This window comes from Aspergillus luchuensis, chromosome 1 (assembly GCF_016861625.1).
Source record: "Aspergillus luchuensis IFO 4308 DNA, chromosome 1, nearly complete sequence".
Lineage (NCBI taxonomy): Eukaryota > Fungi > Ascomycota > Eurotiomycetes > Eurotiales > Aspergillaceae > Aspergillus > Aspergillus luchuensis.
Genome location: NC_054849.1, coordinates 1,185,693 through 1,198,397, shown reverse-complemented (window position 1 = coordinate 1,198,397; position 12,705 = coordinate 1,185,693). Strand labels below are relative to the sequence as shown.

The following is a 12,705-nucleotide window of genomic DNA, read 5'->3' as shown; positions in this document are numbered from 1 at the left end:
ATACAAAAACTGGGACGATGCGTTAAATTTCCTGCTTCGGCCTGCTTATCTGTTTGCTGGTACACGTCTCGGGTTCCTACAGGCTATCCACCAGTTCTGCAGAGATTACTGCCGCTGTCAGTAAAGTTTATTGTAGAATTTGCGGTAGAAGATGGGGTAGTGCATGTTCCAAGTTACAAGATCCGGAATAAACTTGCCCTTGATTCGAATCCGGCTGCTTCTCCTTGACCGGGGGTAGTTATAGTATCCAAGCGATTTGTATCGGTCGCATTTCTTAGTTTGGGATACAGGAAAATGTACCAAGCCTAGTATTTCCCATAATGGAACGCTTCGATATGTTTCTAGTCAGTAAATGTCAAGCAAATATCACAAACATTAGAAGAATCATATGAACCCTCCTATTCCCGACCCCATCCCAATGTAGCAACCACTACTCTTCCACCCCCAACTCCCTTAACAAATCCGCCTTGATATCCCTCAAAAACTCCTCCATCTGCTGCTCCGTATGATACGCCTCATTAAACACTAGCCTCAACGTCAACTGATCCCGAAACGTCCAAACATACACCACGCCCTGTCTTGCGAGCATCTCCACCCCAAGTCCCGCATACAAGATACTAAACCCACTCTCAGGACTTCCATACTCCCTCTGCAAATACTTCTCTAGAACCCCTAAACTACTGATATCGACATCACTCGGCGGCTCATCCGGTGCCGGAAGGTTCCGCAGCAACTTCACCAACATAGTCGCATATTCGCGATGAGCGAGGATATACTCTTCAGTAAGGCCCCGCCGATACTCAGCGTGATACTTGCGCGCATTGTCTTCCCAGGTACTTGAGGCGTCGACGCGGTACATCCAGCCCGTGGTGAACAGCGTGGCGGCTCCTGCGGGGCCGGAGTATGGTTGGGGCATATACGGCCGCAGCGTGTGCCGGATAGTGCTGGTGTAGTGACGACCCTGGGCACGGTGCTCGGGGATAGCATGCCGGAAGTTTACTGCTGCGACGCTTGCGTGCGTGGCGGCAGTAATGCCGAGGCCCCGGGCTTTCGTGGCGGAGAGAACAGCGGCGGTGGTCGCCGGGGTGAAGGTTAGCTCGGCGGCTCGGGTGCCCGACGGGATGGTGGTGGCGTCGCCCGTGTATGGGATTCCGATGGCGCCTTGGGCGTAGGCGAAGGTCTCTACTGCTTCCTGTGCGATGTCCTTTTGCTCGTCTGTCGGGGTTAGGGTCATGTTGCCGGCTTCTTCGACGGATAGGGATAGTCGGGTGGTTTCTGTTCCCCAGGTGAAGGCGTCGAAGGGGTCGGGGATGTTCCCTGAGAGAATGGTGTCGGCGTGAGTGGACATTAGGTCAACGAGCTGGCCGAGGAGGAGGAAGCCGCCTACTCCGTCAGTGCGCCAGTGTGCGGTGTGCAGGAGGATTTGCGAGGATTTTGGGATGTAGTAGAGTCGGGCGTCAGGGGCGGGTGCGATGGTACGGATCACATCGTCGGCGGATTGGGCGTCCGATTTGATGAAGAAGGTTTGCGAGGCCCATTGGTTGAGGGTCTCGACAGAGTCGGGGATTGTGTACACGAGGTTGGCGTTGGAGGAGTCTGGATGCGCGGCTAGACTAGGGTGTTGGAAGCGCAGGTGCAACCAGCTGTGGCGGATCAGGGCTGGGAGGAGATCGGCTTCGAAGTCCCCACGGGGACGGATGGTGATAGTGTAGTTCACTGCCCAGTGTTCACGGCCTAGTGGGTGGCCAAAGTCACTGACCAGCTTGATGAACACCTCGTTAGGGCCAAGGGGCCGGGTGAGAGTGTTCGGCGAGTGCTCGGTTGTAGTCCACGGCATGATTGTGAGAAGTGTAGTGGCCGTTGCGGGGTCGATGTAATGATAATGGTCGATGGTTAAATAGATGATTGAAGACAAATGGTTGATTACTAGGTTCTAAGCCTCGTCTATTGGGGGCCTAAGATGTTAGTGGGGCGGGAATACACTGTTAGTTGTCGCACTATAAAGTATAGCCTCGTCCGTGCTGATCCGACGTGTGAGATGAAAAGGCCACTGTCCATCATGCAATCCTCAGTGGAGCGCGATACAAATTTCGGCAGCGCAATCGGCCGACTAATGGAACACTCACCATCATTAGAGACGAGGTTTTACTTGATCCAGCAGGTTATCCGTTGAGAGTAAGCACTACCAGCGCACTAGCATGCATCACTCATTCCAGTCAGATTGAGCCCCACTACTCAGCCATGATAATACTACCTGGCTGATGGGACTGGAAACAGAAAGAAGACAGCGTGTTATCACGGATATGATTATAACGTACATGAATCAACAACACTCAAGCTGATCCATCAAGCTCATATTCCCAACGCAGGTGGACGGTGCAACCTCTCGAGTAATCGCAGTCCTTGACGGCAAACTCTGCGCTTGTCTGCTGATAAGAGAAGCATAAACGGACATCGGCCGAGTCAACGTTCGGTCGTTCTACAAGGGGTCTGAGTAACTCCTCCTTGCGTGATCTAGCAGTATTCGAAAATGAATGGGCACAGGTTGGGAATGAAGCCATCCTGCTGCCAAATGACTACCATACTTATGCTACTGCGACTGATGATCTACCCACATTTCTATAGCCAAGATTCTGCGTACAGCAGTATCCTCAATGTCAGACTAAATATAGACTTTCCAATGCCTCTCATCGTAGAACGGCCCTTCCAGAGGATTCTTAAAACTCATACTGATAGCCCCATGATGAAGGAGAGCCTCAATGTCCTGGGACTTCGTATCTCCCGAGCATGGCATATAGCTGACACAAAACGTTCCGAGCGCATATTAACATCGATTCCTTGGGCCAAAAGAAACTCGAAAATTGCGTTCCTTCCAGAAACCACAGCTGCGAGCAGCGCCGAACCGAAAAACCTCCGCGGGAATTGATATAAGCTCCGTGCTCAAGCAGAAGCTTTGCAATGGGCACTGGCCCCACATATAATGCAATATGGAGTGGATCACCTAGTGGGCGATTGGATGGATGCACCTGGGCTCCGTTGTTAAAAAGGTCACGCACTATTGATTCGGAGGTATTTCGAACATCTTCGAGTTTCCTCTCGAGGTGGGTTTTTTGGATCACAAAGTCGTCGGTCCTATTTATTTGAGAGGTTGTTCGATCATAGTCGCTCCCCAAGGCCAGCTTTAACAGTTCCTCGCCTACTTTCTTCTCCAGTTCACAGGGCCTCATCCATCACGGCTTGGCTGTTCGGAATAAGCTGGACCTTCGAAGCCAGTACATCTATCACGCCTTCGCTTCCCACGTATGAGGCTTTCAGGAGAGCCTCGCAGTAGTCCGTCTTCGACAGAACATCAGGAGCTTTATTCATAAGAAGCTGAAAGACCTCATCGTGACCACCTGAGATGGCTTTCCTGAAGCACGTTTTCCATAGATCCCTAGGAATGACATTTCCTAACATTTTCAGAAGAAAAACCAACGTCCGTTCAGCACCATGCCGACAAGCCATTGCCATGGATTTCGACAGCAACAGATGCAATCTTGACGGTGCCACTTCCAACTTCACAGCATACTGAAGAACGTCGAGACAGTTGGACTTCGATGATTCGTACAAAATGAGCTCCCACAGTCTTCCTACCTCCGAGTCCTTCGCTAACTGACAGCCGCAGATTACGAAGGCAAGCTTGTTCCCTCGGCATCCGAACAAGACGAGTGGAAAAGCATACTTGCATTCGTATTTCGCCAGTACCTCCATCTGTAAGCTTTCATGCACCCAAAACACATTGACATAACAAGGAAAAGATAGCTTACTAATGGCTCAGTCACTACTCTCGAAGCCAGTTCAGAGGGACACACACTAGGCAGCCGTGCAGTACACCTTCAAATACTACGCGCAGTCCTCTACCTCCATTAACCTGCTATCACCAAACTTACCGAATTATAGAAAACCAATTTCTTCCTATATAAGCAAGCCCAAGAACAACACCGAACCAAGTCAGTCTGCCTCCCTTCCACCCTCCATCATATACACAAGCGTAGGGCTCATCAAGGTCTCGACATGAGCATCTCAATCTGCCACCAACTCTCGAAACATCTTCAATCACTTTCCTTACAGCGCAATCGAAGTGATTATCTCTGTTCACAATCCCCCATATCCAGCGCCTCCGAAACCCCATCGAAGTCCTCTTTTCTTTAGCACAGTTCTTCCAGCACCGTGTTTCGAAACAAACCATGCCATGCAACTGCATCTGCACCGGTTGCTCAAGGACTTGCACGTCGTAATTAACCCCACCGTGTCTAGCAGCTTTAATTATAGCATTCATACCCGCCGGAACAGCACGATGAACCTGCCTCACCACTTTCCCAACACCTTCCATCCTTCCACTCACTGATCTCATTTACCACCACCCTAGCAACCCTGCAGCTATGCCCGCTCTGAGATCCTTTCACCGGAAGAGCATGCTACGCCACGGCAACCTCTAACGAAACATTTCCAGGACAGAATGCACGAGATAATTTTCACTACAGTCTCATCTGCAAAGCCAACCTGTGCGGGACGAAAACCTCATGGGTGCTCTCTTTGCTTTCTGGCGGATTTTACAGGGACCGAGGCCGTGGTAGTATTTATTGACTTAATATTGCGGTGGACACGCAGGCCTCTGGGAGCCTCCGAAGACGCAAAAGCTGAATACAAGTGCCCTGCCTAGTCTTGTCGAGATTATGATTGGCATTATTACTCTGGAGGCAGTTTTTACAGGAAATCTGAGCCTGAGGGACACTTTTTATGTGCTTCTAATTATATCGCTTACATGCCTTGCCGGCTTCCTCGTAAATTGCTGTGCTTGAAATTTTTCAGGAAGGTTCCTGATAACGGGTCCACCTTATAGACAAAGTTGGATATGCATGCAAGGCCCCATAAAGCCGCTTTATTAGTTGAGCTCATTAGTACGGGTGAGATTGCATAAAGGGCAATTTTATAGGAAAGGCCATCGCAAAGGCATGGGCTTATGCGCCAAAATTGACCCGTGGAAAGCACGATGTCAAGGCCCTTTCAAAGCACCTTAACGGAAACCTGCGTGGTGTAGTTGTTCAAGGTCCTCAGAGATGCACCTGCAATGCTTGTGAGCCATTATCCTGTGTCTTATCTGGGCTTGGGGAGGACGTGGGCCTCAAATCCATAAGGATAAACGCCGAACACGCTGGGTAGAAGGAACCGCATACGCCCCGTTTGAGTTAGCGGAGGGGGTTACGGATGCAGAGGGAGCAAGCATGTTGAAAGCAAGATTTATAGAAGAGAGAGAGAGAGAAAGAGAGAGAAGAAAGAAGAAAGAAGAAAGAGAAAATAGTCTGCACCGTTGTTCATTAAGTGGGGGATCATCTAAAAGCCCATTAAGGTGATTTGGGAGATAAGTCTACCGCCACAAATCTCAGCAAAGAATCGAATGATGGTTTGATGCCCCAAGGAATGGGAAGAAAAGTGATAAGGGATTCCAGGCGCACAAGTCATGACAAAATCATACAACAAAGTTCTATGACATATTGGGAGGTACGCAAACGGCACTTCACAGGCAGAACATTGTAGCCCGAATTTGTCTGTTTATGATCCTTCTAAGATTCCTTTTGCCTTATTACCGATCATGTCAGCGTAAATACAAACTAGTCGCTTCCGAGATTTAGGTTCTATGTTGATAAATTATACTTCCCCGAATGAGCAGCTACACTTTTCACAAAAACGCCAAAGTTTATATGAAATTACTATAGGTGACAATGTATTCACCAATGTCTCTATAATCTCTAAGTGACCAAATTAACTCATGAGTACTCGCTTCCCAGTCACTCAAAAAGAACTGTCCCAGGGGGCCATTACTTCGTCAGAGGGTATTATGGGCGATCAAACAAGGATACCCCAACTGTCTAGGGCCATAGAACGACCTTCCGTGGGACTCTCCAAATCCGTCCGGTGGCGCCATAATGAACGAGTGCCTCGATCCTACGGAGCACAGTACAGTGCAATTCCAAGTAGTTCCGAGTATATGATGACATGGGGTGCGGGTCTCAGCTCCGCATTCCAGCAAAAGCTTTACCACGGGACACTGACCCCGCGTATGATGCGGTATGGAAGGACCCAAATGAATTCGAACTTCAAGGTATGGCAGCTATAAGCTTTATAGTCAAAACCTTAGCAACAATAGCAGATGGAGATAATTGTATAATCATACAATAATTAATAGTAAACATAGATTTTACCAGAACTCTACGGTAGCACCCATTAAAAGATCGAATGAACTAGGAAACTTTATGCTAATAATTTGCAATCGACCAATACTATGACTTCCGTATAAAGATCTATATGGTTCAGAAGAGATACCGACGCTTGCTAAAAGTAGACTAATCCATGAGATCAATAGGAATCTATCTTAGCCCTCAGAATTCATTCCTTATGGTCTCTTCCCAAGTCAAGGAAGTCGCCGAATGCTATATCGTGCGCTTTCTAGATATTCTGCGCAAAAGCTCTCGGCTCCCGCACGTGATAGCTGTCACTAACTGAGGTTTATCTGCAAACGGCATAGAAACTATAACCCCGGTCCAATGAAATGAGCTGATGAATCATCGACTAATAGCATCTCGATGTTCTAGCCTCAACAATGTGCTTTGTGGTGGCGTGTATAGGCTCAAAAGCGGTCTTTGTTCTGCGGTCTAGATCAATCCATATTGCATACAGTCCGCCGTTTGCAAACAAATCCTAATAATGAAATTGGGAGAATATGCCGTATCTACTTGTTTGTTTGGCGTAGGCCACATAATAGAAGGTAAATAAACTCTTGCCCTCTTGAGTCCGCCAGTGGCATCTTGAGAAGCGGTTAGTAGCAACGTCATGCATTGGGTAGTGGAGACCTGCGCACCCCACTCAAGCCCTGTCATTGGTCCACTTTTACTTTTGGTAGAATGAATTGATCCTTATTTTACACTCTACAGGAATCGACATAATAGTACCAGCAGTACCTCCCTACATATAAAAGGGCAATCCTGAGGTTCGAACCAACTTCTGTTTTTAATGTTCCTTCCATTCACCAAATCTACCACATCGCGATTCAAGATTGAACTTCACTTTACCTACACCGTCCCCCAAGTGCGAGTCATCATGCCCACTTCTAAAGGAACCTTCAGATGGACGGCTCCAAATCAAGCAGATGCAATATTCAATATTGACGGTAAAACTTCCACATGCACTATGGAACTCAATGGAGTGCTTCCAAATTCCGGAACGACATCAGCAACATTGAATTACGATAATATAGACCACCTCTCCGGCACACAATTCTTCCATGGCCATATTGGTAAAGGAGACTTTGAAACCGATTTTGAAGCCGATCGTGAAAACAATCCCAAGATCCAAGGCGACCTGGACAAGCCTATCGACCAATACATATGCGTTACTGGGAATGGTAATTGGACACAGTACTATTAAGATTGAAAGTATGTACTATTGTCAGACTTTACTAGCAGGCACTTTCTCCTGGAGGAATCTTTGAAACGCTAACAAGTTTCCTGCAGAAGCTGAGAAAATATTCTGGCTAGCCCGGAAAAGCAAGCTGGTAGGAGGCCTTTATTTCTAAAACATGTCTCTCTAAGTATAATCATGATATCTTCAACCTTTGCAAGCCTCAGTACAGGTTTTTCCTCCTCAATTAGAGGGCTTTTTTCCTGCACTTATATGCGAATGCAGAGGCAACTGTAACCTACATAAGATGCTTATATCACCTTCAAAACTATTTATTTTACGCTAGTCAATGAGATGAGGTCCCTCTTGTTAATTTGGAGTGCACTTCTCCTCGTCACTTTCTGATCATTCATACTCTCGGAGCCTATGCGGATTGACATTCTAGGTATTTATGCAGTATACCCCCAACCCAAGGACCAGAACGAACCACAGAAATATGGCCTCTCCCTTCCCGTCTTCCACCATATTTAGACATAGGCTTGACCGTACTAATTCTTCATCAAGTCCCGAGACCCCCACCTAGCCACCCGCCCCCCTATTCAGCACTTCTGAAGCGATCATTCCTTCGTCCTCAGTTCATTGACTCCAGCGCTGTCGTAATCACATCTGGCGGCTAGAGTCTAGACAATTCACGCATGGGTGGGCAGGACATACGCGTTCTAGAAAGACAGGCAGGAGGGTTGTCCATGATCTTGCCTGGCATCTTTGTTGCTATTCAGGAAGTGTCAGGACAAGACTTAATACTTCAATACGATGTAGCTGGGTCATCGGAACCTACAGGGAGCTGTTGAAATGATAAATTTGGTGATCTCGCCGCCATCGTGGGAATAGAATGATGTCGATTGGGGTTTATGATAATAGCTCGTGTATTTTCGAGCTGCTGGTTTTGCACAACTGCAGTATTTACAAAGTAAGATACGTGCTCTGCCTGGTCTTGCGGATAATGAAGTCAGCATTATCTCTTTGTATGTTGTTTGTATAGGGCATTTGATGAGCTTCTGGTTACACGGCCTACATGTCTTGCCCGCTTGAACTCGTGGCTGAGCCGGCTTTCTCGTAGATTGCTGCGTTTGGGGAGCAACCAAGGAAGGTTGCTCAGAGCGGTTCAACTGTAGGCCTTCGAGCCTTTCCATGGGATAGATTTGATTGGAGAACGACTACGCCAAAAGGTGGATCCACGTTCATATCTGGCTATATGGACGGATATACGCATGAATGATCGCTTAAAGCCGGTCCATTATCAGCTAAAGCAAAGTTATTATAGGACAGTACACCATATTGTGTTAAAACTAGGCGTCCACTTCACAATAACCGACGAAGAACATAGCCTCTCATTGAAGTGTCTTAAATTGCAAATTAATGGTCATTCCAGTCAAGTCATGTCTGTACAAGACCAGGCAAGTGGGCCGACTGTACTTTGAGCATCGCTCCCGTGCACCAGATTGGATAGGTGAGGGCAAAGGCTACTAAATAGTCTCCCATCATTCGTAGACTGTGGAATACTAGTGATGCTATTTTCAATATAATTCCGACTCCGCATTCCTGAGAACAGCGGAATGTATGTAGTACACGTGTGAGAATCAATCATTTTGCAAATAACCCGCAACCTTGCCCGTCACCATATCTGCCCTACAACTTAGTCTTTGGGGGCACAATTCTGGATGTATTCCATGCTTTTGTGTTCATTTAAGGTGTTACGCGAGTATAATGTGGGATAGATGGGGCTTCAAGGGTTCGGGGTAGAGTTACTCGGTCAAGGTATCTTGTCGCTGTTTGAAACTTAATCTGAACCACTAAGAAACGGTGGTCTTGTATAGCGTGTAATTGCTTTTCGAGGCCCTTATAAAACCCCTGAGCGGCAATACGCATGGCGCAGCCAGATCAGGACCCTCATGAATGTATACGTAACGCCCATGGGCCATGGACCTTTATCATGAATTGGGTAGGGGTTATCTGCCAGACTGACGCACGGGATTTAGTATCAGGGTCATTTCAAGTAGGATAAAAGTTGCGAAGCCTTTGTGGTCGGTTGAGAACCAAAAGCACGGACTAATCTGCTGACAGCTAGCACCTTAGGCGGGGTCAGGTTGATAAGCGTTCCACTCGGCTGGACCTACTCAATCGATCATTATTCGCATGCTATTTAGCCAACTTCAAAGTATTAATATATGATAGCTTTGCCGCACCACACTCACCATGCTTGCAACTGTATAGAGAAACCGAACGGGCATCAAATTCTTACACACCGATGTCTGAACTTAGCGCGAGTTTCACATTTCATCACCTCGATGGGTATTTCGAGCGCATTGAATTACCCTCACGATTTCGGCGCGAGCAGAACCCCAAGCTCGACCGAGACTTCTTAGCAACTATCCAGGCCTATCATGTCTCCCACATCCCGTATGACAACACTGCCCTTCACTACAGCCCAACACCTTCCATATCGCTTCATATCCACGACATCTTCCACAAACTCGTGACAAGAAAGCGAGGGGGATACTGCATGGAGAATAATATTCTCTTATACCATGTATTGAGGCAGTTAGGGTTCGACGTGTACCTCACAGGCGCTCGTCTCTATCGAGATGCAAATAATTCTAAACCGGGTTGGTCAGGATGGTAAGTAAACCCCCTTTCCATATCCCATATTGAGGCTTAGCATATGGTTTCTTTAGGGAACACGCTGTGAACATCGTTACTCTCGCAGACAACTCCAGCTACATGCTTGACGTCGGCTACGGTGGGGACGGACCAACCACCCCATTACCCCTAGTTCATACCTCCACCTCTATTCTTAATATTGGCACACAGGAAATCCGCCTCCAGAAAAATGGGGAATCGTCGGGAGAGCGGTCACACTCCGCCAACAATCCTAGTACTAATGCCTGGACCTACCAATTCCGCAACGGCAGCGAACAAGCCTGGCGCGTGGGTTATGCCTTTCATGAACTCGAATTTTTCCCGCGTGATTTCGAGGTCATGAACTTTTACACCAGTCAGAACCCGACCTCGTTCCTGACTCAGCGGTTGTTGGTCATTCGGTTCCTGCAACGCGCTGATGGGGAGGTCTATGGAAAAGTGATTCTGGATCAGGATAAGTTGAAGGAGAATCGAGGAGGGAAGAATGAGTTGGTGAAGGTGTGTAATACTGAGAGTGAACGTGTGGAGGTTCTGCGGGATGTTTTTGGGGTGGATCTCATGGAGGAGGAGAGAAGAGGTATCTGTGGGAGGGTGTCGGCTTTGCCCGTCTAGGGTATGTCCGTAGTAAAAGGGGAAATTGGGCTATATATCCATTAACGCACAGTTTTGTGATCAGAAGGCTGAGTGTTCTATGAATTAAACCGTTGGGTTATGCAAGAACATGCAATTAATAGGCAACTTACCGTCTCTCCAAAGATATTCGTGAGAACTCATTCATCAAACCCAGCTCCAACCAGCAGTCATCTATTCAGCAACCTCAACAACAATATGCCCAACACCCCGAGAAACGCAAGCCAACATCTCTGATTTCTGTTCTGCTTCCCTCAAAGCAGTCCCCCGATGCAACACCCTCCCACAGCGAACAGAAGCCCTGCAAGCCCCACAATTTCCCACCTCACAAGAACTCCCAATCTCGAAGCCCGCATCTCGCACAACCTCAAGAAGCGACTGCTCAGCCCCCACCTGGAGTCCCTCTGACTTTCGACCTGAACCAACGACATCCACAGTGAAGGGGTCGCCAGCGGCATCATCACCATTGAATGCCTCATAATGCACCTCATCAGGAGACATATCCACAGCGGTGGCCGTCTTTACCACGGCGTCGATCATGCGCTGCGGCCCACACACGTAAACATGGCTGTTCCAGATGCGATTTCGTAGGATCTCAGCAATGTCCATTCGTTGGCCCTGCGATTTATCGTAGGTGGTGACATGCGGCTGCAGGTCCGCCAGCAGCGATTGAAAGGCGACGTCAGTAGCGCTCCGCACCGCATAATGTAGGGAATAGTCTTGATTTGTGTCCTTCAGTCGTTTCATCATGGCGAGAAGGGCGGTTATTCCTATCCCACCCGCGATAAAGATGTGATGAGACGCCATCTTGTCGATGGCTAAGCCCTGCCCAATCCCAGACCCCACTAAGACCGTGTCCCCCCGTTTGAGTGTTTCGTGAATATAGCTCGACCCGCCGCGGCTGTGTTCGTCCAGGGCTACCCCCAGTGTAAAGCGATCCACGTCGCCGTGAACGATGGAATAGGGGCGTCGTAACCCGTTAGGAAGCTTGAGCCGGGCGTGACTGCCAGGTAAGATAGCACCAGGCGAGGAAGCAGTTCGGCGAACTGCCTCCAGCTCCAGCCGCACGATACGAGGAGTCTCTGCGGTATGACTAGCAACCCTGAACTGTCTCCAAGTCTCGGGTGGACGCTTAGCTGCGGCCTCCTTCTCCTGATGTGCTCTCCAGCGCTCGATAAATACATCCCTGCACTCATCACCAAGGACATCCATTGCCATCAGATGCTGCGTCACCGCTAAGTCTGTCTTATCGCGGTGGACGTAATGGTGCAAACGGGCGATCGACCATCGCGGATGACTTCGACGAATAACGCTGATCTCCAACCCTCCTTGTATCCACCCTTCCTCTATGACACGGTAATACCATCCCGTCTTAGCCTCCTGGTGAGTGAGCGGAGCGAAGTTCTTGATCCTGAAGCGCTGGTTTAGCTTGAAGCACGGTTGGCGCGGCAGGCTGACCTCCAGCACACAACCGTTGCGACCGCCAGTGCTCAGGGAGCCCGGTGGCCCGATGCGCACCCTATCACCGATACATACGGTCTGCTCATTCCAGCCATCGGCAACGAGGTTCTCGCCAAAGCCGCCGGGTACGAAGCGTGTGCGAGCCTCAGGAAAGCGATCGGCCCAAAAGGAATAGTGGTCTGCGCAGTACTGATGAATGGCTTTGTCGATGCCCCCGTGGAAGATCAGATCGTGTTCGTCATCTTCTAGGCCGGTAGTGGAGACATAGAGGCGGCCAGGGCGGGTTTGCTTGTCGATGCCGGAGAGGACGGGACCAAAGGAGCGGAGTTTGGAGGTGCGGATTTCTTGGAGGGTCGTTGGGGGAGGGATGGGGATAGCGGGTGATGGTGAGTTGAAATCAATGCGGGTCATTCTTGTAATATTATATCTGCAGATGTTGGAGGAGGTCTTATTCACCGTTCGTGCATTTTTGCTGGA

At 48.8% G+C, this 12,705-nt stretch overlaps 5 protein-coding genes across 5 annotated transcripts; 2 read left to right on the top strand and 3 right to left on the bottom strand.

Annotated features, from left to right (window-relative positions):
* Positions 1–430: 430 nt before the first annotated feature.
* On the bottom strand, positions 431–1,837 carry AKAW2_10406S (uncharacterized protein; the record flags this gene model as incomplete). Its single annotated transcript, XM_041686835.1, has 1 exon — positions 431–1,837. One exon carries the CDS (start codon positions 1,835–1,837, stop codon positions 431–433), a length of 1,407 nt encoding a protein of 468 aa, XP_041537126.1.
* Positions 1,838–3,213: 1,376 nt separating this feature from the next.
* On the bottom strand, positions 3,214–3,456 carry AKAW2_10405S (uncharacterized protein; the record flags this gene model as incomplete). The annotated part of the gene is made up of 1 exon (XM_041686824.1): positions 3,214–3,456. One exon carries the CDS (start codon positions 3,454–3,456, stop codon positions 3,214–3,216), a length of 243 nt encoding a protein of 80 aa, XP_041537125.1.
* A 3,594-nt stretch (positions 3,457–7,050) lies between these two features.
* AKAW2_10404A (uncharacterized protein) lies at positions 7,051–7,464 on the top strand (the record flags this gene model as incomplete). Its single annotated transcript, XM_041686813.1, has 1 exon — positions 7,051–7,464. The coding sequence occupies one exon, from the start codon at positions 7,051–7,053 to the stop codon at positions 7,462–7,464; it is 414 nt and encodes a 137-aa protein (XP_041537124.1).
* A 2,281-nt stretch (positions 7,465–9,745) lies between these two features.
* Positions 9,746–10,749, top strand: NAT1_1 (arylamine N-acetyltransferase family protein; the record flags this gene model as incomplete). Its single annotated transcript, XM_041686802.1, has 2 exons — positions 9,746–10,116; positions 10,173–10,749. 2 exons carry the CDS (start codon positions 9,746–9,748, stop codon positions 10,747–10,749), a joined length of 948 nt encoding a protein of 315 aa, XP_041537123.1.
* A 192-nt stretch (positions 10,750–10,941) lies between these two features.
* AKAW2_10402S (uncharacterized protein) lies at positions 10,942–12,639 on the bottom strand (the record flags this gene model as incomplete). The annotated part of the gene is made up of 1 exon (XM_041686791.1): positions 10,942–12,639. One exon carries the CDS (start codon positions 12,637–12,639, stop codon positions 10,942–10,944), a length of 1,698 nt encoding a protein of 565 aa, XP_041537122.1.
* Between the last annotated feature and the right edge of the window lie 66 nt (positions 12,640–12,705).